The sequence below is a fragment of the Mobula hypostoma genome, chromosome 22 (genome assembly GCF_963921235.1).
Source record: "Mobula hypostoma chromosome 22, sMobHyp1.1, whole genome shotgun sequence".
Taxonomy (NCBI): Eukaryota; Metazoa; Chordata; class Chondrichthyes; order Myliobatiformes; family Myliobatidae; genus Mobula; species Mobula hypostoma.
Window position 1 is genome coordinate 8,055,661 of NC_086118.1, and position 26,599 is coordinate 8,082,259.

Below are 26,599 nucleotides of genomic sequence, written 5' to 3' on the forward strand. Positions count from 1 at the left end.
GTTTGTCCTTTCCTCTGTATGTTCACCAAATATAAAGAAAGACTTGTCCTTGTCCTTCTGTGCTAAATCTGTGAGGAAGCAATGGATGCACATTGTACGTTACTCCTAAAGCTTATGTCTATTGAGATGAAATGTATATGCTTAGGTTATGTGTTGTCCTTGCAAATTTCTCCTCTATTTCTACTTTACTTGCCTACTATATCCCAGAATTTTAAATCATCACTGCTATAATCACTCTATTCCATTCTAGGTATCCATGGGGACCAGAAGCTTTTGCCAAAGCAAAGGCAGAAGACAAACCAATCTTTCTATCAGGTACAGTTCTCATCAAGTTATCTTTTATTTTCCTTTTCACATCTCAAATTTTGATTATCCTTCATTGAGCAAAGCTCCCTCTATCTCTCTCCACATCCAAGTCTCAATTTATCCTCTGACAACAAGCCATTCTCTCTGTCCTGATCCCCTAGACTTTGCCTTGGTCCTGGATGACACACTTTCCTTTTCAGCACAGCAAAGTTATGGTTTTCCTGTTGTTCATCAGCCTTACTCTGTCTATATTGTGATGAACAATCTTCAGGCTAAAAGAATATTATAATTTTGAATAGCACTGTGTGATATTAGTATTACACAACACTACCTAGTGTTAAATTAAAAAAATTCAGCGACACCCGGCAGGTGGACAGCATTAATGAAAAGGGAAACGGAGTTAATATGTCAGAGATGCAAAAATCTGCAGATGCTGTGTTCCTCCAGCATTTTGTGTGTGTGTTAACATGTCCGAGTTCTGATAACATTCTTGAAATATTAAATCTGTTTCACTTTCCAAATTTTTAATGTTTATTTTGCATTTCCATCATTGGTGGCATTTTGATTTTCACTCCCTAGTGTTACATTAGTATGTATAACAAAATATCAGTTTGCAATAGCTGAAGGTCGATAAAGAGAGGGCACAGACTGAAGGTGACTGGCAAAGTAACCCCAAAAATAAGTTTTTTTAATGTAAGTTAAGATTTTAAGTTTTGGTTGGAGGCTTAAAGGTAATTGGATAAATTTGGAGAAAAAGAATGTGCAGTGTATGGGGATAAAGCAGTCTAGTGGAACTAAAAATATAACTTCCCTAGATTCAGTACAAGCATTGCTTGCTACGTACTTACTCCTGTGCTATAAATATGCTGCCTTCTTCGTAGTACTCTGTGGTGTTGCACAGTATGACTTAGTTGAAGGGAAAAAGAGTGGAGATAGAGCAACAAAATTCTTTCGGAAAAGACTATGAAAACATGACAGAACCTTTGGAGTACACTTTTCAGATAACCTGATGTATGAGAGGGGTGATTGATAAGTTCGTGGCCTAAGGTAGAAGGAGTCTATTTTAGAAAACCTAGCACATTTATTTTTCAACATAGTTTCCTCCTACATTTACACACTTAGACCAGTGGTTATGGAGCATACAGATCCCTTCTTTTTGGACCTCCAGAAAGTGGTCCACAGCAGGGGCGATTGATAAGTTCGTGGCCTAAGGTAGAAGGGGATGAGTTATTAACTTCAAACTTTCTGCATCATCATTCAGAGTTGAATTGCATGTGCATGTAATGAGAGCTGTATAACTCATCTCCTTCTACCTTAGGCCACGAATTTATCAATCACTCCTGCTGTGGACCACTTTCTGGAGGTTCAAGACGCTGACTTCCACAAAGAAGGGATCCGTATGCTCCACAACCGCTGGACTAAGTGTGTAAATGTAAGAGGGGACTATGTTGAAAAATGAATGTGCTAGGTTTTCTAAAATTGACTTCTTCTACCTTAGGCCATGTACTTATTAATCACCCCTTATAAAGCCTATGCATGAAATATGAGAGATGATGGATAGCTATGGATTCCCTGGATCTGTAACAACATCTCTCCACAATACTGATACCTTGTGGTTCATAATGTCTGCATTTGCCAGGTATTCCTGGTTTTTATTTGAGGAATGAAAAAAGAACGTAAAAACTCAGGTCTATACGGGGATTGGCTGAGTAATCAAAAGCAATGCCATAATCAGCATATGAATAAGTTACTTCTTCCCAAGTCTGTGTGTTGTATATTTTTTGATCTTTGCTGAAATAATGATGAATTGAGGAGATGAATAGTTTAAACATTACTTTCAATAACTTCAGAGGATAAAATGCAGAAACAACATTTTTATTTTCTTGAATAATTTAACCTTTAGATTTGTAATCAAATCCAGAGGAGTTAATTCTTACTTACAGAGGGAGGCCTTTCATCTCATAGAATTCGTGCCAGCTCTCAGTTGAGACATCCACTCAGGCCCATCTCTCCTCCTTATTTTGTCTCTATCTTAATTGTCTTCATTTGTCCACCTACTCCCCAGGGCCGTAAGATAGAGTAGCCAGTGTCTTTGTGATGCAGGATGAAATTGGCAGAAGCCCAATGGTGATGTGAAGAGTGAATAAATCCTGCACAGGTAGCACCTGAGGTCAGATCCTTGAAGGTAGCTGCTGTGCCACGGTACCACTTATTTAATTGCTGAAGATGTAGTGGTCCGATGTAACAGAAAACTGTGGGACCTTAGTCTTATGGTGCACTGTATGGAATTCTCTAATGGGAGGGTAAGTGCTTGAGAGTAATTACTGTTCTCATTTCTTGCAGTAATTGATGCTGAATTGGAATTCTAACTCGCTGTGCATGCATTGCACTCATTTACTTTATTCAGTACCAATGCACTGAGCACCACAGTGACTTTGTGTGGTTTACTCGCTTTGCAAGATATAGTTCTTTTCAGAGATATTCCAGAGATGACACGACCAGATAACAAGTGATCAAATCTGCAGCAATAACTCCAACCACGGTTGGCAACCCTGTGTTTCCATAGTTTTCATTGTAGCCCTGCTCAAAACCATAGAAAAACTCTCTTAAACATGGGAAGGAGTTACCCCGTCTCTCTGGTTTTGTCAAATTTTCAGTTGGAACAACATTGGAAGGTTCCAAAAGATTTTCCATCCTACCCTACCAGGAACCTTATATCTGCAGTATCACACTGAAGTACAGCCCTAGTTGGTTTGTGTTGATAAAGTGATTAAAGAGAATCAAGGCTTATTATGCAGAATGTTAGTTTGATGATAAAAAATACTGGCATCATTATCTATTATTTCAATGTTTGGAATATTGCCATTGTTTATTACCAATAAAAGATCAGCAATGGCAATCTCAGGATGACTTAAGGCACTTACCAGCCAATGAATGAAACACTGTTTGAAACCTATGAAATGTGGCAGATAATTTGCCCATATGCAGTGACAGCAGATAACCTATTCCATACTGATGTTAGTTGAGGAGAAAAAATACTGTGCAGAATAGAAGGATTGTTTATTTGTGCTTCTTTGAAATAGTGCTGTCGATTGTTCAGAAGTATGTAAGGGAGACAAAATGTTTAAGAGTTCATCAGAAAGGCATCCATTATTGCACACTCCCTTGTCACTGTACTGGTGCACTGAAATTTCTGGAGTGAAGCTTGAAAAGCTGATGCTAAGAAATACAACCACTTGCATCTATACAGGCTTTACATTTCACAAAATGTTTCTGAGGAACACTAACAATCTTATACAACCCCATAATGAGATATTAGTAGCAAAAGCTTGAAGGTGAGCTAGGAGCAGAATGATTTAGGGTGGAAATGCTAGAATTTAACATAGCTGCGTAGGATTCAAAAAGAGAATGATAAAATTCATGAATGGTCAGAAAACTTGATTTGGAGAGGCACTCACTAAAGGAGATTGGGGATAAAGGAGGTCATGATAAAGGAGTGATCTTAAAAAGTAAGGATGAGAATTTAGAGTTTCAGATGTTTGTTAACTGAGAACCAGTGTACAAGAGTTGTGCTAATGGTGGATGGGGCTTGTTGTGAGGTAACACATGTATAGCAGAGTTTGGGATGACTTGAGCTTTACTGACAGCAGATCCTGGAAAATCAGTCTGAATAGGTAGTGAAAACATGGCAAAAGTGTTTGGTAGCAGCTAATCTGAAAGGGAAAGCTATAATGTTCAACTATAATTGACCATTTTAGTGATGGTTCATAAATGCGACCCGAGGTTCATTTTGGACTTAAGCATACTACAGCTGTATTTTGTACAAAGGGACAAAATACGATGGCTTCAGACTTCCTAGTCCTTAGCTGGAGGGTAAATCTCTGTTCATCTGCTGCTGTTTGGCTGGCAAGCAGTTGGGCAGTTTACAGAGCAGGGGCAGTTCAAGAGAAATGGCAGTGAGGGAGAGCTGGTATATTCAGCTTCTATTTTAAGGCATCCGTTAGTCTTGCGAGACCATGGATCTGCGCCTGGAAAGTCTTCACTGTCCAGGGCGCAGGCCTGGGCAAGGTTGTATGGAAGACCAGCAGTTGCCCATGCTGCAAGTCTCCTCTCTCCACGACACCAATGTTGTCCAAGGGAAGGGCATTAGGACCCATACAGCTTAGCACCAGTGTCGTCGCAGAGCAATGTGTGTTTAAGTGCCTTCCTCAAGGACACAACGCGTTCCCTCGGCTGGGACTCGAACTCACGACCCTCAGGTAGCTAGTCCAGTGCCTTAACCACTTGGCCACGTGCTCACAGAAAATGTTTCAGCTTCTATGTAGAAACCAACAATATATTCTCAGATCTTGTTCAAGGGATTACATGTACAATTGAAAAGGAAAGCTACAGAAGATAGATCCTTGGGAGGACCCTATAGATACTCCTGTGTAGTGGGGAGACAAGCTTTTGAAACTGGTGATATTACAAGTCTGAGTGGATAGGAATGGAACTAGGTACCTACTGGATGTTCCAGCCAGCTGAAGAATAGATAAGAGGGGTTGGAGGAGGATTACGTAGGCAGCTAAGCCAAAAGCTAGACACGAGACTGTATATGCTGAAAGTCCTGAGCAAACATACAAAATGCTGGAAGAACTCAGCAGATCAGGCAGCATCTATGAAGGGAAATAAGCGTTCGATATTTTGGGCTGAGACTCTTCATCAGGACTCAATGAGTTCTGATGAAGTGTTGTGACTTGTGAGTTCCTCCAGCATTTTGTGTGTAAATATTAAAAGCTGTAGGCAGATTGAAAAGATGGAGTGAGATACATCACAGAGAATGGACTAGAAGCATTTGATGACTCATTTGCAATTCAGGCAAGGTGGAAAAGTGTCTGCAGGAATTCTAGCTATGTACACTAGGTATTTCTAATTATCGCTTGATTATCCTAATTAGAAACGGTTGTAAATAAAATTATTATTTAAAAATGGAATAATTCATAACCGCATTAAAGTTAGGTAAGCTTACTATACAGTAAAATATTATTATCTTAAAACCTGTTTCACCATCTATTAGCTTCTAGACCCAATGGATGAGGCCAGTGGTCAAGCATATGATCTGGTTCCTAGTAGTTCTATCCTCCCACACTGCAGTGTGCTGGTGGAAAAGTCCGGAATTAAGTATATATTTTGGCAGTAGAAAATCATGTCCAATGATACATGTAACAACCTTGGCATGGAGATCTTTTGACAGAAAAGTAGGAAATGCATGGTGTTTATTTGCTGCCATGTTGGTGAGATTGCTTATCCAAGTGGATCAAATCTTTGCTCTTCTTGGTTTATGTTAAGAGGATGTGTTTGACTTATTTCAAGAGAAAATTGCAGGATTAATTCCCATTTTCTATAGTTTTTCCTGATTGGCAGTTTAACCTCTGAGAGCAGTGGGGATGCCAGACAGGGTAGTGGAATGCTCTCCTTGCAGGATGTGGGAAGGCAGGGGGACCTCCAGTATCCTTGATGACTGCACCTGCTAGAAATGCATCCAGCTGTGTTAAGGAATTAGAGCTGGAACTGGATGAACTCTAGATCATCCAGGAGGCTGAGGGATTGATTGACAATCAATACAGGGAGGTAGTTACACCCAAGGTGCACGACATAGGTAACTGAGTGACAGTCAGGAGGGGAGAAGGCGATAGGTAGCCAGTGCAGAGATCCCCTGTAGCTGTTCCCCTCAATAGTAGGTCTACTGTACCACTTTGGATACTGTTGGAGGAGGAGGGGTTGACCTAACAGAGGAAAGCCCAAGTGGTCAATTCTCTGGCATTGAGTTTGGTACTGTTGCTCAGAAGGAAAGGGGGAAGAGGTGAGCTATGGTGATAGGGGATTCAGTGGCATGGGTAGGAAGAGTCACTGGGTCCTACAAAGTAAGTTTGGGGAGTTGGGTGCTAAGTTAAAAGACAGGACCTCTAGGGTTGTGATCTCAGGGTTGCTACCATGCCACATGTGAGTGAAGCCAGAAATAGGAAGATAATACAGTTTAACACTTGGCTCAGATGCAGGAGGAAGGGTTTCATATTCCTGGATCATTGGGCTCTCTTCTAGGAAAGATGGGACCAGTACAGGCAGATCAGTTTGCACTTGAACTGGAGGAGAACTGATGTTCTTGGGGGAAGGCTCGCTAGTGTGCAGATTTGCCAGAGCATTAGAGCGGATAGTGAAGTGATTGTGGGAAAAAAGGTTGTTAAGCCTACATACAAAGTCAGGAATCGAAAGGCTGAGCATGCTGAGACTAATGTTCAGAGTTGTGTATATTTCAGTGCACAGAGTTTTGTAGGAAAGACGATAAGCTTAGAGCATGGATCAGCATGTGGAATTATGACATTGTAGACACGAATGAGATGTGGTTGCAGAAGGGGCAGAACTGGCAGCTCTATGTTCCAGGGTTATGTTGTTTTACATGTGATAGTGTGGGAGGGATTAAAGGGGGAGGAGTGGCTATAGTAGTCAGGGAAAATATCACGGCAGTGCTCAGACAGGACAGACTGGAGAACACATTTTCTGAGGATATATAGGTGGAAATGAATAAGAAATAGATAATAACATTAATGGGATTACATTATAAATCACCCAGTTCATTGAGAGATTGCAGACTGCTACAAGAAACATAAGGTTGTTATAGTAGGTGATTTTAACTTTCCACATATTGACTGAGACTCCTATACTGTAAAAGGACTGGATAAGAAGGAGTTTGTCAAATGTGTTCTGAAAAGTTTCTTTAATAAATAACTGGAGGTCCCAACTGGAGAGAGTGCAATATTAGATTTCCTATTAGGGAATGAGACAGGGAAGGTGACAGAAGAATTTTTAAGGGGAACACTTTGCATCTAGTGATCTCATTAGTTTCAAGGTAATTATGGAGAAGGATAGGTCTGGTCCTTGGATTGAGATTGTAAATTGCAGAGGTTAAATTTGATAGTATCAGAAAGGTTCTGGCAAGTGTGGTTTGGAACAGATTGTTTTCAGCAAGGGTGTGCTTGGTAAGTAGTTGGCCTTCAAAAGTGAAATACTGAGAGTACACAATTTGTATGTTCCTGTCAGAATAACAGGCAAGATACAGGATTAGGGAACCATAGTTTTCAAGAGATATGGAGAAAGATATAATTAGCAGGTATAGACTGGAAGGAACAAATAAGGTACTTGAGTATGGGGAATGCAAGAGAGCACTGAAGAAGGAAATCAGGAGAGCTTAAAGAAGGCATAAGATTGTTCTGGCAGACAAGGTGAAGTAGAATACCAAGGGTTTCTACAGATATACAGTGGATTCTGGTTAATTGGGACACATCAGGGTCAGTAGATTTTGGCCCAATTAAGTGGCTGGCCCAATTAAGTGGCTGTCCCAATTAGCCAGTTTCATGGAAATAGTTAAGATATAGAAAAGTATAAAACTTGAGCTACTGTTTAAATGAGTAACAAATTATATATTTAAGTGACATAACAGAACAAATTAGAACACTACCAATGCTACTACAGTAACATAAAGCTGAGTATTGGTTTCTAATAGTTATCGACGTTGGAATTCATCTAGTGCATCCTGTTGTGTTTTTTTGATTGACTTTAAATGAACAAAATCAGCACAGACACCTAGTGTAGATAATGGACTGCCTTCATACAATGTTTTCGATGATTGCATCTTCCATTCTTCATTTTCATTGTAACATTTAAGATGATTGTTGATACCTTCAGGTTCTTCATAGTGCCTAACTTGTTGAGGTTGTTCCATCTTCACTCATGGCATGTACTGCTCTCCTTGTGTGTGAAGTAGGAAGTAAACAATTCAGCGGCAAGAACGCAGGGGTCAGGATATAGTGTCCAAGTTCTGCGAGCTTTACTTGGGCAGCATGCACACAATTGAGTAAGAGTAAAACTGAGAATGAACCAGAAAAATACCCTAAGTACTTAATGCAACAAATTTATGATGATTATGTTACACATTCCTAAGAAATTAGGAATATATGAAGCTGGACGTGCATGTAAAATATCCAAAAATTATATACAACATGAGTTGAGCAAAGTTTTAAAGTATGCAAGAAGATTAATATCATAAGACTATATGACCATAAGATATAGGAGCAGAAGTAGGCCATTCAGCCCATCGAGTCTGCTCCGCCATTCAATCATGGCTGATCCAATTCTTCCAGTTATCCCCATTCCCCTGCCTTCTCCCCATACCCTTTGATGCCCTGGCTAATCAAGAATCTATCTATCTCTGCCTTAATTGCACCCAATGACTTGGCCTCCACAGCCGCTCGTGGCAACAAATTCCACAGATTTACCACCCTCAGACTAAAGTAATTTCTCTGCGTCTCTGTTCCAAATGGACGTCCTTCAATCCTAAAGTCGTGCCTCTTGGCCTAGACACCCTTACCATGGGAAATAACTTTGCCATATCTAATCTGTTCAGGCCTTTTAACATTCAGAATGTTTCTATGAGATCCCTCCCTCATTCTCCTGAACTCCTCGTACGGTAACCCTTTCATTCCTGGAATCATTCTCGTGAATATTCTCTGAACCCTCTCCACTGTCAGAATATAAGGAGCCAAAACTGCACACAATACTTCAAGTGTGATCTCACGAGTACCTGAAAGAGCCTCAACATCACATCCCTGCTCTTATATCTTATACCTGTAGAAATGAATGCCAACATTGCATTCGTCTTCTTCATCACCGACTCAACCTGGAGGTTAACCTTTAGGGTATCCTGCACAAGGACTCCCAAGTCCCTTTGCATCTCTGCATTTTGAGTTCTCTCCCCATTTAAATAATAGTCTGTCCGTTTATTTCTTCCACCAAAGTGCATGACCGTACACTTTCCAGCATTGTATTTCATTTGCCACTTCTTTGCCCATTCCCCTAAACTATCTAAGTCTCTCTGCACGCTCTCTGTTTCTTCAACACAACCCGCTCCTCCACCTATCTTTGTATCGTTGGCAAATTTAGCCACAAATCCATGAATCCCATAGTCCAAATCATTGACATACATCATAAAATCAGTGGTCCCAACACCGACCCCTGTGGAACTCCACTGGTAACCGGCAGCCAGCCAGAATAGGATCCCTTTATTCCCACACTCTGTTTTCTGCTGATCAGCCAATGCTGTACCCAAGCTAGTAACTTCCCTGTAATTCCATGGGGTTTTATCTTGCTAAGCAGCCTCATGTGGCACCTTGTCAAAGGCCTTCTGAAAATCCAAGTACACCAGATCTACTGCATCTCCTTTGTCTACCCTGCTTGTAATTTGCTTGAAAAATTGCAGTAGGTTAGTCAGGCAGGATTTTCCTTTCAGGAAACCATGCTGGCTTTGGCCTATCTTGTCATGTGCCTCCAGGTATTCCATAATCTCATCCTCAACAATCAATTCCAACAAGTTCCCAACCACTGATGTCAGGCTAATTGGTCTATAGTTTCCTTTCTGCTGCCTCCCACCCTACTTAAATAGTGGAGCAACATTTCCAATTTTCCAGTCATCTGGTACAATGCCAGAACCTATCGATTCTTGAAAGGTCATTGTTAATGCCTCCGCAATCTCTCCAGCTACTTCCTTCAGAACCCAAGGGTGCATTCCATCAGTTCCAGAAGATTTATCCACCCTCAGACCATTAAGCTTCTTGAGCACCTTCTTAGTCATAATTTTCACTGCACATACTTCACTTCCCTGACACTCTTGAATGTCCGGTATACTGCAGATGTCTTCCACTGTGAAGACTGATGCAAGATACGTATTCAGTTCCTCTGCCATCTCTGCGTCTCTCATTACAATATCTCCAGCGTCATTTTCTATTGGTCCTGTATCTACCTTCAGCTCTCCTTTACCCTTTATATACTTAAAAAAGCTTTTAGTATCTTGACATTAGTCGCCAGCTTTCTTTCATAATTCATCTTTTCCTTTCTAATGACCTTCTTAGTTTCCTTCCGCAAGTTTTTAAAAGCTTCCCAATCCTATATCTTCTCACTAGCTTTGGCTTACTTGTATGCCCTCTCTTTGCTTTTACTTTGGCTCTGACTTCACTTGTCAGTCACTGTAATGTGCTTCTTCCATTCAAAAATTTCTTATTTGGAATATATCTGTCTTGCGCTTCCTTCATTTTTCACAGAAACTCCAGCCATTGCTGCTCTGTTGTTCTTCCTGCTAGTGCCCCTTTCCAGTCAACCTTGGCCAGTTTCCCCGTCATGTCATTGTAAATCATGTAAACATTCATTAAATTACCAAGGCTGGTCAAATACAATACCGATAATCAGGAGTAAACTTCGACATAATATTAGCACAAAATATGGCTCAGATAGTTTTCTCCTTTATGAACTAAGCCAAAACTTGCAGATAATGATTTATGATGGCACAAACAAAGAAAAGACAACACAGGATTGTATAAATATACTGACTTAAAAAAAAAACCCGCTGAAATAAGATAACTGCTCTTATCACGTGGTCCAACTGGATTTCAAATTTAAAGGTGACAGTACCTTCAGAATTAATGTAGGCATCTCGATCAGAATAAAATGCAGCAGGGCTACGTTTCAAAATAAAAGCCTGAACACAGCAATTTCAGACATCTCCAAGCCTGAATGCTTGAAACCGCAGTGAGAAAACAGTTCTGAATTGTCTTACTACTTATTTCGTACAAACTGTGAGTGACAAGTATCACTGAATTTTGAACACAAATACATGCAATTGATGGTATTTAAAAACTGTTTGCTCCAAGCACAGATATCTAACAGCCACGCAAGTGCCCACGACAGGCAGCAACAGTGTCTTGTCCTAATGAAGCGGCAAAGTGTCCCAAATAAATGAAGGGAATCCCAACTATTTTCTCGATAGGCTTTTGCTTTTTAAGAGTTGTCTCAAGTAGCTGACCTGATAACTGATGATGGCCCAATGAATTGGACTCCACTGTATTAAGAACAGAAGGATAGCAAGGGACAAAATTAATCGCCTTGAATATCAGATTGGTTACCTATGCATGGAGCCAAAAGAGATGGGGGAAATCTTAAAATGGATTTTTTGCATCTGTATTTACTTGGGAGATATACAAAGTCTATAGAAATGAGGCAAAACAGCAGCAAGGGCATGGAACATAAAAGATTACAAAGGAGGAAATTCTTGCTATCTTGAGGCAAATTAGAATGGATAAATGCCCAGTGTTTCCTCGAACACTGTGGGAGGCTTGTGCAGAAATTACAGGAGTCCAAACAGAGATCATTGAAACATCCTTAGTAAAGGATGAGTGCCAGAGAATTAAAGGATAGCTAATGTTGTTCTGTTGTTTAAGAAAGGATCTAAACATAAGATGGGAAATTATAGGCTGGTGTGCCTGACATCAGTAGTGGGAAAGTTATTTGAAGGTATTCTTAGGGACCGGATATATAAGTATTTGGATACACAGGGACTGATTTGGGATAGTCAACATGGCTTTGTACGTGGTAGGTCATGTCCTACCAATCTTATAGAGTTTTTCAAAGAAGTTACCAGGAAAGTTGATCAAGACAAGGCAGTGTGTATTGTATACATGGACAAAGTCCTGCATGAGAGATTTTTTCTCTTAGAGATATAGCGCAATAACAGGCCCAATGAGCCATTGTTACCCAATTACACGCACGTGACTAGTTAATCTACTGAGCCACACATTTTTGGAATGTGGGAGGAAACCGGAGCATTCAGGGGAACTCAAATGGTCATGAAGGAATGCACAAACTCCTTCCAGATAGCACTAGAAATTGAACTAATCGCTATATTTCCGTGCTGACCCAAATTGGTCAAGAAGGTTTAGTTGACATTTAGGATGAGGTGGTAAATTGGATTAGACATTAGCTTCCCAGGAGAAGCCACTATTTGTTAGTAGATGGTTCTCTCTCTGTCTGGAGTCCTGTGACTAGTGATGTGCCACAGCGATCAGTACTGGATCAATTGTATTTGTCATCTATATCAACAATTTGGATGATAATATGGTAATTTGGGTTAGCAAATTTGCAGGTGACACCAAGATTGGGGGCTTAGAATACAGCAAAGAAGGCTATCAAAACTCGCAGGATCTGGACCAGCTAGAAAAATGGTTGGTGATACTTAATGCAGACAAGTGTGAAGTGCGCTTTGGGTGGACAAACCAGGGTAGGACTTGCAGGGTGAGTGGTAAGTCACTGGGGTAGAACAGAGAGATGGGGTTATACATAATTCCTTTAAAGTGGTGTCACAGCTAGATAGAGTCATAGAGAGAGCTTTTGGTACCATTGTTCCCTTAATTTTTTTTTACACAGCTGTATGGACCTGCCTTTGCTCTGAGCAAGAAATTTTGATACGGCCTGAAAGCTGCACAGCACCTTGATAAAACATTATATAAAAGAAAAGTCCAGCTGCCTGACAACAAAGATTACGTGCGCGGGAACATCACAGTTACTCCATGGCCACGGACCACAGTAGAGGGAACAGTGTTTAGCACATTGGCCTTCATAAATCAATCTAAAGAATACAGGAGTTGGGATGTTATGTTGAAGTTGTATGAGACGTTGGTGAGGGCTAATTTGGAGTATTGTGTGTGGCTTTGGTCACCTTCCTACAGGGAAGATAACAGTAAGGTTGAAAGAGTGCAGAGAAAAATTATAAGCAACTTGCTAGGACTTGAAGACCTGAGTTATAGGAAAAGGTTGAATAGGTGAACCTTATCCCCTACAGCATAGGGGAATAAGGGGCGATTTGATGGAGGTATACAAAATTATGAGGAGCATAGATAGGGTAAATGAAAGCAGGATTTTTCCATTGAGAATGGGTGGGACTAGAACTAGAGATCATGGGTTAAGGGTGAAAGGTGAAATGTGAAATGTTTAAGGGAAACATGAGGGGGATCTTGACTTAGAGGGCGGTGAGAGTGTGGAGCGATCCGCCAATGGAAATGGTGGATATGGGTTTGATTTCAGTATTTAAGAGGAATTTGGATAGCTACATGGATGGGAGAGGTATAGAAGGCAGTGGTCTGGGTGCAGGTCAATGGGACTAGGCAAGTTAATAGTTCAACATGGACTGGATGGGCTGAAGACCCTGTTTTTCTACTGTAGTGTTTTGTGAATCTATGTATGTTGGCTGGCTATCCAGTTCTCTCAATTTGTGGAAAATGCGTTTGGTGCCATCTCCAGTTGATTTTTTTAAATGTTTCTTCCCTTTCGCAGTTGGGTATTCCACATGCCATTGGTGCCATGTTATGGAACGTGAGTCATTTGAAAATGAAGAGATTGGTCAAATATTGAACGAGAATTTTGTTTGCATCAAGGTTGACCGGGAAGAGCGGCCAGATGTTGATAAAGTTTACATGATGTTTGTGCAGGTGAGCTTACAGCTTAATGAAATTTCTACGGTTTCTCCCTTTTTTTTATTGCAACTAGTCATGAAGGAAACAATAAATGCCTTGCGCACAGCTACCTTAATCTTGGCCCATCCCTTGAGATTTATGACTTGTGCTTTGTGGGCTCTGAGGAGGCTGATGAAACCAGTGGCGGAAGGGCAGACTCTTCCACAGGTGTGATAGATGGTGGCTAACAGGAGAGGTGTGTAGATTGTGAAGTAGTTCACTCCTGCAGCTTGTGGAGAGTCTGTTCGTGCTCTCAATGTACAACCTCAAGATTCTCAATACTATCCCAAACATACCTTCTTTATTTTAAGCAGTCATGGGCCAAGGATTCATTGTGGATGCTGCACTTCTTTAAGGATGCTTTGAGCACATGCTTGAAACTTTTCCTTTGTTCCTTTGATCTTACGGTAAGATGGAGGTACGTTCAGACACAGTGACCTCTTGGGGGCCAACCAAAGGTGTTGTTTTCTTTATTAAGTTTTTTTTTATGAGCGTAAGACTATTCTGGACTCCAAGAACTAAGGGTCAGCAGGTGACACAATGTGCTTAGTTCCCAGTTCTCCAACTATCTCCTGGAATGTCCTCAAAGTAAAGTTACTATCCTGGTCAAATTGAATTTCTTTGGACAGACCTACCAGTGTGAAAAACTTACTGAGTGCTTTTACCACTATCTTGGCCTGGATGTTTCCTAGAGGCACAGCTTCAGGGAACCTAGACACAGTACACATAATGTTAACAAGTACTGATGACCAGCTGCAGTCTTTGGCAATGGGCCAACACAATCCACTATGACCCTAGAAAATAGTTCACCAAAAGCAGGTATCGGTTTAGAACTCCCTCATAATCCTGTTCACTGTCTTTCTCACTCCAAAATGTCCACCTAAAGGTATCTTGTGGGCCAGGTTTAAAATTTCAGCCCTGTAAACCTTTGGAACCACGACCTGATGTTCAGTGGCCCAGTCCTCACTTGCAGGCACAGTGGCTGGTCTCCACTTCGTCATCAACACCCCATCTTTAAGATAATATCCTGCTGACTCTCTCTGAACTTCTCTTCTGTGAGAGCTGTCTCCTGTAAAGCCACCATTTCAGAATCTTTATTCTGTTCCTCTATAAATTTCTTCCTTTCTCATCCTACTTACTCTCCAAATCCTGTTGTAACATGGAAGGTAGAGAAGTCTGTGACACATCATCACCTTGGAGAGGTGTCAACCTCCCCCCATTGTTTACTAAACTCAGCACTATCACCAGACTTAGAACTACTATGTGTATATTGTGGAAGAGGCCAAACAATCCATTTATCTTATTCCTACTACCTTTATTCTGACTTGTTTCCATAGCCACCTCTACCAATGGCTTCTCAAACCCATAACAATCCTCCTTCTCCACAACATCATCGTGAACAACATCACAACCTTGAAGGTGTTTCCCTCCAAATGTCAGAACAAAATTCAACAGAGTGACACATACTTCTTCAGCAGGCCCTTGTCCTGCAAGCAGGGTCAAAGGTCACGAAACCAAGCCAACCTTCACAAGTACTTTGTTCAAAAGTCCAGAAACAACACTTTTCTCAATATCTTCAGTAACATTTACCTCAGCAATTTTCATCTCATCACTAACTTTTAGAACAAGTGACTGAGAATCCTCAATTTCCACTGGTACCAAGGTTAACCCCGTATTCACTGAACCAAAACTATCTAACATAAAAGAACTGCATTCCTCTCCAATCAAGTCAGACACCTCAGACCTTAACTGAGCTTCAACACAAGGTTCAGTACCCTGTGTGGAGTTCTGCACTAGTGAATTAGTGGTAAAATAAGAGATTGCAGATTCTGGAATATGAAGCAATAAACAACCTAGGAAATTTGTTTATTATTGTCACATGTACAGTGAATACTTTGTTCTGCATCCCTCCTGTACAGATAATTTCATCACGCCAGTACATTGAGGAAGTACAAGGGAAAAATGATAACAGAATGCAGAATAAAGTGTTATAGTTACAGAGAAAGTGCAGTACAGGCACTTAGGGACAAGGCCATGACGAGGTTAGGAGTCCATCTTATCTCAAAGAAGTCCATTCAGTGGTCTTATAACATTGACGTAGAAGCTATGGTATGTCCTTTCAAGCTTTTATATCTTCTTAATGGAAGAGAGGAGAAAAGAGAATGTCTAGGGTGGGAGTGGTGTGTTTACTTATCTTGGCTGCTTTACTGGGGCAGTGAGAAGTGTAGACAGAATCCATGGAGGGGAGGCTGGTTCCTGTGAGGTGCTGTACTGTGTTCACAACTCTTGTGGCCATGGGCAGAGCAGTTGTCATACCAAGCCGTGATGTATTTGGATAGAATACTTTCTATGGTGGAAGCTTTCTACAATCAATCACTCCACTAATTCAGTACTCTGTTGGGAGAAATTCAGCAAGTCAAGTTGCCTCTAAGGGCTGGGGTGGGGGATAGTTTTCATCCTTGTGGGCTGAATATCTGTATTGGTGTCCTAATGCAAGGTTTGGATCTTAAAGGTCGGCAACTGCTATTCCCCCACAGATGCTGTTCAGCTGCTTGAGTTCCTCCAGCAGACTGTGCATTGCATTAGCAGTATATTTTTAATAATCAATCCTCATTGGTTGTGTTTGCCATAGTCTTGCGGTGAACGTTTATAATAGTGCATACACGGCTGATTAATGGTAGGTGTTTTCTTATGGATGTCAAGTGTAAGAGCCACCTTCACAAACGTTTCAGTGAAAGGGTTGACAATGATATGAAGCTTAGATTCTAGGCAATGTGCAGAAGGAAATGTCATTTGCATACTGAGGCTTGATATTGAGGTTTAGGGAATCTCAGTTCAGGAGTGAAACTGTGGTCACCATAGGTTGAACAGTTCCCCACAAATTCCAACATTAGCCCCAGTCCTGTGGGATGTTTTTTGGTGTTAAGATGGTGAAAAGTTTTGGACAGTGATGCCTCCTTGTTTGACCCTAGTCTTCGCTGACATTGACTTTGTTATAGACTCACTGGCTAATATCATGGCTTGCCTGCCATGTGGAACAAGCTTGAAATAGAGATGAATTTCTGTGCAAAGCTAAATTTGAGAGACAGCTCCTTCAAAATGATGAAATCTAGGGGTTACGTGAGGTTTAAGCCTGCACAGTGGCTGGCGCTATTCCTTACATTATTTTTCTGTGGCTGTCACACAGTGAAGGTCATGTTGTCTGTGTGTCTGTATGGACGGAAACCATGTTATGATTCAGGGAGCAGCTCCTCAGCATTTGAAGACGGCCCTGGTGATATCTCAGGAACAGGGTGTTTCTATCATGGCAACACACATAAGATACTGGAGGAACTCACAAGTCAAGCAGTGTCTTTGGAGGGGAATTGATGTTCAGGGCTGAGACCCTTCATGAGGACTGGAATAAAAGGGGCTGAAGCCAGAATAAGAAGGTGGGGGAAGGGAAGTAGTATAAGCTGGCAGATGATAGAGGAGACCAGTTGAGGGGGAAGGTTGGTGCTTAGGGGAGGGGAGATGAAGTGAGAAGCTGGGAGGTGATAAGTGGAAGAGGTAAAGGGCTGAGAAAGAAGGAATCAAATAGAAGATTCCTATGATAGTGGACATGGAAGGAAGGAAGGAAGGAGGAGGGGAGCTAGTGGGAGGTGATGTACAGGTGAGGAGAAGAGAAAGGGGTAAGAGGGTGACCAGAATGAGGAATGAAAAAGAAAAGAGGGGGAGGCTATCCAGACGGATTATGAGGTGTTGCTCTCCCAACCAGAATTTGGCCGCATCGTGGCAATAGACGAGGCCACAGAAAAGCATGTCAAAATGGGAATGGGAAGTTGAATTGAAACGGGTAGCCACCAGGAGATTCTGCCTTTTGATGTGGATAGTGCAAAAGTGCTCCGATCATGACCTACTTTAATGTACTTTAAATGCCATCCTGCTCTTAAATTAACATTTCAGAAGTTTTACACTCTGCATCTTCTGGGTGGCTGAGCATACAGTTTTCATTTACAATTCAGGAAAGGACACAGCATTAATGGAATAAAACAACACAGGAACAGTCCCTTCAGCTCATAATGTGTCTGCTGACCATGATGTCAATTTAAACTAGTCCATTCTGTCTGGTTACATATGGTCTATATCATTCTACCCCTTGCATGTACATGTGCCTGTTTAAATGCCTCTGAACTGCTTCTACCACCACTCCTGCAGTAGGGATACGGAAACAGCAGATTTTTAAAAGAGTATTTAGTTCTGTCTTCACAAAAACAGGGTCAAAAATCTGACGGTAATTGTGAAGAACTGAAATGAATAAGCTGAAAGAAATCAGCATCAATTAACAACACACATAAAAGTTGCTGGTGAACACAGCAGGCCAGGCAGCATCTCTAGGAAGAGGTGCAGTTGATGTTTCAGGCCGAGACCCTTCGTCAGGACTAACTGAAGGAAGAGTGAGTAAGGGATTTGAAAGTTGGAAGGGGAGGGGGAGATCCAAAATGATAGGAGAAGACGGGAGGGGGAGGGATGGAGCCAAGAGCTGGACAGGTGATAGGCAAAAGGGATATGAGAGGATCATGGGACAGGAGGTCCGGGAAGAAAGATAGGGGGGGGACCCAGAGGATGGGCAAGGGGTATATTCAGAGGGACAGAGGGAGAAAAAGGAGAGTGAGAGAAAGAAGCTGTGTATAAAAATAAGTAACAGATGGGGTACGAGGGGAAGGTGGGGCAATAGCGGAAGTTAGAGAAGTCGATGTTCATGCCATCAGGTTGGAGGCTACCCAGACGGAATACAAGGTGTTGTTCCTCCAACCTGAGTGTGGCTTCATCTTTACAGTAGAGGAGGCCGTGGATAGACATGTCGGAATGGGAATGGGATGTGGAATTAAAATGTGTAGCCACTGTGAGATCCTGCTTTCTCTGGCGGACAGAGCGTAGGTGTTCAGCAAAGTGGTCTTCCAGTCTGCGTCGGGTCTCGCCAATATATAAAAGCCCACATCGGGAGCACCGGACGCAGTATATCCTGCTGCGTTCACCAGCAACTTTTATGTGTGTTGCTTGAATTTCCAGCATCTGCAGAATTCCTGTTGTTAGCATCAATTAACAAGAAGTTTTGGAAAAATTAATGGACCTCAAAGCTGATAAATCTACAGGACCTGATCTCAAGGTAGCTACAGAAATGGTGGACATGATGGTTGTCATCTTTCAAAATTCCGGGATGTTTCCCACTCATTGCAAGGTAGCAAATCTAACCTTACCTTTTAAGAAAAGAAGAAGGAAGGTTGGCCATTCAGGCTGATTTCGTATGGCGAACAATGGAGCTTATTATAAAGGAAATGGTAACAGGGTAGTTAGAAAGTAATAATTGGACTGGACTGTGTCATTACAAAGGAAAACCACGATTGGAAAAAAAAATATATTCTGAAGTTGTCATAAGCAGGATGGATGATAGTGAATAAGCTGATGTGGTCTTTCAGAAAGCCTTTTAGAAAGAGATAATTGAATAAAATTGGACCGTGTGGTTTTAGGGGTAATGTATTGACTGAGGATTGTTTCATGGATAAGAAACAAAAAATAGGAATATCAAAGTCAATGTTGGTATGAGAGATGGTGATTAGCCGGCTGCTTTCATGTTGAGACACCAGCTGTTCATATCCGATATCAGTGCTTTCAATGAGGGATCAAGTGTAATATATCCAAGTTAGAGTGATAGATTCATGCGACAGGAAAACGACCCTTTGGCCCACTGTCATGCTGACCATTGAGTACAATTTTATACTAATCCAATGCAAACTTCATTTTTTATTTTCCTCACGTTTCTTAATTTTGGCGACATTCCAAAGCCATGTGGCAGTATGGATTCTGAGGAAGAATCAGAGATTCAGGGGACAGACTGAGTGAATGGGCATGGAATGTAATGTGGAAAAATGTGAGGTTAAATTTGGTAAAATAAATAGAAAGAAAGTGCATTTTCAAAAAATAGAATGCAAGGTGTTCGCAGGGACCTGGATATACTTGTGCATAAATTACTGGAGGTGCATATGCAAATTGAGCAGGCAATTAGAAGGCAAATGGCCTTTATTGTGAGAAATAGGAGCAGGATTAGGCCATTGACTCCCTCAAAGTTACTATGTCATGGTTGACCTCCTACCTCAGTAACATTTTCCTGCACCATCCACTTATCCCTGGGTGCCCTTAGTATTCAAAAATCCACCAATCTTTGTTTCAAATAAATTCAATCGTTGAGTCTGCAAAGCCCTTGTGCATCACCAGTTTGAAAGATTATGCCACCTCCCCCCGCATATTGAAACTTCTTGTACATCCACTATTACCAAAATAGATTGCCATGCAACCAACATACTTGATACTTTATTGTCGCCAAACAATTGATACTAGAACATACAATCATCAGAGCGATATTTAATTCTGCGCTTCCCGCTCCCTGGATTACAAATCGATAGTAAATATTAAAAATTTAAATTATAAATCGTAAATAGAAAATAGAAAAATGGGAAGTAAGGTAGTGCAAAAAAAAACCGAGAGGCAGGTCCAGATATTTGGAGGGTATGGCCCAGATCCGGGTCAGGATCCATTCAGCAGTCTTACCACAATTGGAAAGAAGCTGTTCCCAAATCTTCTTCAAGCTCCTGAGCCTTCTCCCGGAGGGAAGAGGGACGAAAAGTGTGTTGGCTGGGTGGGTCGTGTCCTTGATTATCCTGGCAGCACTGCTCCGACAGCGTGCGGTGTGAACTGAGTCCAAGGACGGAACATTGGTTTGTGTGATGTGCTGCGCCGTGTTCACGATCTTCTGCAGCTTCTTCTGGTCTTGGACAGGACAACTTCCATACCAGGTTGTGATGCACCCTAGAAGAATGCTTTCTACAGTGCATCTATAAAAATTAGTGAGGGTTTTAGGGGACAGACCAAATTTCTTTAGTTTTCTCAGGAAGTAAAGGCGCTGGTGGGCCTTCTTGGCAGTGGACTCTGCTTGATTGGACCAAGTCAGGTCATTTGTGATATTGACCCCGAGGAACTTAAAATTTTTGACCTGTTCCACTTGCGCATCGCCAATGTAAATTGGGTCATGTGGTCCACTACTCCTTCTGAAGTCAACAACCAATTCCTTCATCTTGCTGACGTTGAGGGATAGGTTATTGTCTTCGCACCATGCCACCAGGTTCTTAATTTCCTCTCTGTACTCAAACTCATCATTACCCGAGATACGGCCTACAATTGTTGTGTCGTCGGCAAACTTATATATTGAGTTTGATGGAAACTTGGCTACACAATCATGGGTGTACAGTGAGTACAGCAGGGGCTGAGTACACAGCCTTGTGGGGCACTGGTGCTCAGAGTGATTGTAGAGGAGAGCTTGTCCCTTATTTTTACAGCCTGGGTCCTGTCTGTGAGGAAGTTGAAGATCCAGCTGCAGATCTGAGTGCTAAGGCCCAGGTTCCGGAGCTTAGGAATCAGTTTATTTGGAATGATGATATTAAAGGCAGAGCTGTAGTCAATGAAAAGGAGCCTTATGTATGCATCTTTATTCTCCAGGTGTTCTAAGGAGGAATGTAGGGCCAGAGAGATGGCATCTGCTGTTGACCTGTTGCTCTGGTAGGCGAATTGCAAAGCGTGGAGGTTGACCAGTAGGCTGTGGTAGATGTGTGCCATAACCAATCGCTCGAAGCACTTCATAACAATTGATGTCAGAGCCACAGGTCGATAGTCATTCAGGCATGCCACCTTGCTCTTCTTCGGCACTGGGATTATTGTTGCCTTCTTAAAACACGAGGGGAACTTAGACTGAAGCAAGGAGCAGTTGAAGATGTCAGCAAACACTCCAGCTAGCTCGCTTGTACAGGCCTGGAGAACCCGTCCCGGGACGCCATCTGGGCCTGTCGCCTTCTTTGGATTTATCTTCAGGAAGGCTCTTCTAATGTCCTCCTCGGCGACAATGAATATCGATGCCACCAGGTCCAGTTCATCCGGAGGGAGTGGGACGGTCCTGTTTGAATCTTGTGTAGAATACGTTAAGTTCGTCAGGAAGAGAAGTGCCACGGTTATTGATATTCCCAGCCTTTTCTTTACGCCCAGTGATCTCATTTAGACCCTGCCATAGTCTACTGGCATCCCTCTGGTTAGCCTGGGCTTCCAACTTGGCTCGATATTGCCTCTTGGCGACCTTAATGGCTTTCCGGAGTTTACGCCTGGATTCCATGTAGCGACTGGTATCCCCGGACCTAAAAGCTGCAGTTCTAGCCTTTAAAAGGGACTTGACCTCATAATTCATCCAAGGTTTCCGGTTAGGGAATACCCGGATCGTCTTGCGAGACACACAGTCCTCTGTGCCTTTCCAAATAAAGTCCGTGACAGCTGAGGCATACTCATTGAGGTTAGCTGCCGAGTCCTTGAATGCTGACCAGTCCACCATTTCAAAGCAGTCACGGAGGACCTCATCCGTTTTCTCCATCCAACGTGACACTACTTTTGACACCGTGACCTCCTGCTTCAGTTTCTGTTTGTAATACAGCCTGGTGGTCCGATTTTCCGAAGTGAAGTCGTGGGACGGAACAGTAGGCATCCTTGACTGCTGTGTAGCAGTGGTCAAGTATATTCGGGCCTGTAGTGGGGCAGAAGACATGTTGGTATAACTTTGGCAGTGCCTTTCTGAGGTTGGCCTGGTTAAAGTCCCCGGCTGTAATGAGCAAAGCCTCCGGATACCTGGTCTCAAGTTCACTGATGTTGGCATACAGTATGTTCAGAGCACACTCCACGTCCACCTGGGGGGGAATGTAGACCGCTGTCAGTATGACCGAAGTGAATTCCTGTGCTTGTCAGTGCTACTGTGTCCAAGCACCACGCAGTGTTGATCAGTAGGCAGACACCACCTCCCCTCATCTTGCCCGAAGACACCATGTGGTCCATCCGATGGATCCGATGGAACATAGACCATAACCGAATAGGTTGCAACAAAATAGAGTGCAACCAATATTTTCACTGCTGTTTTTCTTTATAAGTAGCGATGCAGCATTCCTTGATCCTGATTTCCATCTGGTATTTGAAGCCAGAACCCTTTTTTCTCTCTTAGATGACAAAGTAACAGGGAAGTTCATACCCCTTCTGTTTAGGCTCTGAAAATTCCCCCTTTGTCTTCAAGTTGCTGGAATTTCTAACTTTGGAATATCCTGCCGACTACACCATTTGTTGGATTCTGGTGTTTTTGATCCAAGAAATCAAGAAAGAAACTCAAAACTTTTTGCTTTAAGGTAGTTTTATTAAGAGTTAATAGAACAAAGGAAAGTTGAAACAAAGAGTGATAGGAGTCTACCAGTTGAGAGACAAAGGAACAAAGATGACACATGCAAAAAACAGCTATTTTTGTACTACAGAGACAAGGATTGAGTGGTGGGGTGGAAGTGTAAGATGGTTCTTCACTCTGCTAGTCTGCAGGTCACTCTTGGGCAAGGCATAGCACCTGCTTAGCTCCTCAGTCAGGGTCACGAAGCCATGGGAGCAGGTGGTGGATGATTGCATGAGCAGCTAGTGCACATCACAAGTTCTGGTTATGCAACCACTGACACCAGGCAGACAATCTCTGAAGACTATTGATAAAGGCTGGGGTCACCCATCTTGTAAAGAAACTGCTCAGAAGCAGGCTTTGGCTAACCACTTATGTAAGAATTCGCCAAGAAAAATTCCTGATCATAGACTATGATTGCCTCAATCATACGACATGGCAGATAATGACAGTGATAAGAGATAAAGAAAAATTCCATTCAAATCTGTAGATAAGAGACAACCAATGAGAAAGACCGTAAATAGACAAGCAGAATTAGGCCATTCGGTCTATTGAGTCTGCTCCACTGTTCCATCATGATTTATTATCTCTCTTGACCCAATTCTCCTGCTTTCTCTCCATAATCTTTGACACTCTGACTAATCGAGAAGCTATCAACCTCCAATTTAAATATATAAGACCATAAGACCATAAGGCAAAGGAACAGAAGTCGGCCATTCGGCCCATCGAGTCTACTCCGCCATTTTATCATGAGCTGATCCATTCTCCCATTTAGTCCCACTCCCCCGCCTTCTCACCATAACCTTTGATGTCCTGGCTACTCAGATACCTATCAATGTCTGCCTTAAATACACTTAATGACTTGGTCTCCACTGCTGCCCGTGGCAACAAATTCCATAGATTCACCACTGTCTGACTAAAAAAATTTCTTCGCATTTCTTCGCAGAGAAACCCTGCGAAGAGCGTGGTGAATCTATGAAATTTGTTGCCACGGGCAGCAGTGGAGGCCAAGTCATTGGGTGTATTTAAGGCAGAGATTGATAGGTATCTGAGTAGCCAGGGCATCAAAGGTTATGATGAGAAGGCGGGGGAGTGGGACTAAATGGGAGAATGGATCAGCTCATGATAAAATGGCGGAGCAGACTCGATGGGCTGAATGGCCAACTTCTGCTCCTTTGTCTTATAGTCACCCCACAAAGGGATCTGCTTTCACCTTGACACGAAAGACTTTTTCTGCTGATCAGTGTCAAAAAAGCCAAATTAAATCCACTGTGATTCAATGTTCTAAGACAATAAAACATGAAAACTTCCACGGGGGATGGGGGGTGAATACTTTTTATAGGCTCTGTAGATGATATCCACAATCAAGAATAAAAGATAATTGATTATGGATTTTTCCTTGCTTTGTTACCGATTCTGTTAGGTACATCATTCTATACGTGTATGTTTTCCCTCTTGTCAGGTCACAGTGAGAGAGGAGTTAGTCAGGAGTTAGTAATATGTGCAAGAGAGGGATTTGATATTCTCCTAACTGGGACCGGAGTATGAAAAGCCCCAAGGCCCACTGAGTTGAAGAAATTCAGGGTGATCGATCCCAAAAAATGTTAATGCAAGTAATATGATCACAGACAGTGAGGCAGATTGCAACAGATGGAACTGTGTTTATTTTTTTGTTTTGCAGAATGAGATGCAACAAACAGTTCACACTTCTGAACCAATTTGAGTCCAACCTCCAAATAAATAGAAGTTGACAGCTTGGGTGGCACTATCACCTCGCTGGTTCCATGTTCCAACTTCGACTAATGTTTCCTTTGAAAGGCAACACCTTTGACAGTGTAGCAGAAGTGGAGAAGTTTGCTAATGATTGCACAACGTTTGCAACTCCTCAGCAAATGAAGCAAGACCTAGACAACATATAGGCATAGGTTGGTAAAGTGACAAATAACATTTTAAGCACAGAAATGCCAGGCATCGGCCAACTACCCTTGACTTCGAATGTCTTTAAGACCATAAGATATAGGAACAGAGTTAGACCATTTGGCCCATTGAAGCTACACCACCATTTCATCATGGCTGATCCAATTTTCCTCTCAGCCCCAGTCTCCCGCCTTCTCCCTATATCCTGTCATATCCTGACCAATCAAGGATCTATCAAACTCTGCCTTAAATATACATAAAGACTTGGCCTCTACAGCTGCCTGTGGCAAAGAATTCCACAGATTCACCACTATCTGGCAAAAGAAATTCCTCCTCTTCTCTGTTGTAAAAGGACACCCCCTCTATTGTGTCCTCTGGTCTTAGACTCTTCCACCAGAGGAAACATCCTCTCCTCATCTACTTTATCAAGGCCTTTCAACATTCAATAGGTTTCAATAAGGTCACCCCTAATTGTGAATTTCAGTGAATACAGGCCCAGAGTCATCAGGCGCTCTTCATATGACAAGCCAGTAAGTCCTGGAATTCCTCGTGTTTGCGTTTTTAAAGTCCTGGAATCATTTTCTTGAACCTCCTTTGAACCCTCTCCAGTTTCAGTATATCTTTTCTAAGATAAGGGGCCCATACCTTCTCACAATACTTCAAGTGGAGCTTTATAAAGTTTCAGCATTACATCCTTGCTGTTATATTCTAGTCCTTTTGAAATGAATGCTAACATTGCATTTGCCTTTCTTATCATAGACTGAACCAGCAAATTAACATTCAGGGAATCCTGCACAAGGACTCCCAAGTCCCTTTGCACCTCAGTTTTTTGTATTTTTTCTCCATTTAGAAAATAGTCAACCCTTTTATTTCTTCTACCAAAGTGCATGACCATACACTTCCAGAGACTGTATTCCAACTGCCATTTTTTGCCCATTCTCCCAATCTGTTTGTTCTTCTGTAGCTTTTCTGCTTCCTCAGAACTACCTGCCCCTCCACCTATCTTCATATCATCTGCAAACTTTACAACAAAGCCATCGATTCCATCGTCCAAATCATTGACATATAACGTAAAAAGAATCAGTCCTAACAGAGGCCCCTGCGGAACAACACTAGCCACCAGCAGTCAGTCAGAGAAAGCTTCTTTTATTCCCGCCTTGCCTCCTGCCAATTAGCCACTGCTTTATCCATGCTAGAATCTTTCCCGTAATACCACGGGCTCGTAGCTTGTTATCAGCCTCGTGTGGCACCTTGTCAAAGGCCTTTTGAGAATCCAAGTACACAATTATCAGCTGATTCTACTTTGTCTATCCTGGAATAGATAGAGTGGATAGCCAGCGCCTCTTCCCCAGGGCACCACTGCTCAATACAAGAGGACATGGCTTTAAGGTAAGGGATGGGAAGTTCAAGGGGGATATTAGAGGAAGGTTTTTTACTCAGAGAGTGGTTGGTGCATGGAATGCACTGCCTGAGTCAGTGCTGGAGGCAGATACACTAGTGAAGTTTAAGAGACTACTAGACAGGTATATGGAGGAATTTAAGGTGGGGGCTTATATGGGAGGCAGGGTTTGAGGGTCGGCACAACATTGTGGGCCGAAGGGCCTGTACTGTGCTGTACTATTCTATATTCTATATGCTAGTTACTGTTTCAAAGAATTCCAACAGATTTGTCAGGCAAGATTTTCCCTTGAGGAAACCATGCTGACCACAGCCTATTTTATCTTGTGTC

General features: G+C 42.1%; 1 protein-coding gene across 4 annotated transcripts in view; it reads left to right on the plus strand.

The window, feature by feature from the left end:
• spata20 (spermatogenesis associated 20) overlaps positions 1-26,599 on the plus strand; it is a 479,531-nt gene that overhangs the window by 17,474 nt on the left and 435,458 nt on the right. For all 4 annotated transcript variants that reach the window (XM_063074197.1, XM_063074194.1, XM_063074196.1 and 1 more), the window contains exons 3-4: positions 251-315; positions 13,498-13,652. In XM_063074197.1, coding sequence (XP_062930267.1) covers positions 251-315; positions 13,498-13,652 — 220 coding nt within the window. The remainder of the gene's footprint in view (positions 1-250; positions 316-13,497; positions 13,653-26,599) is intronic.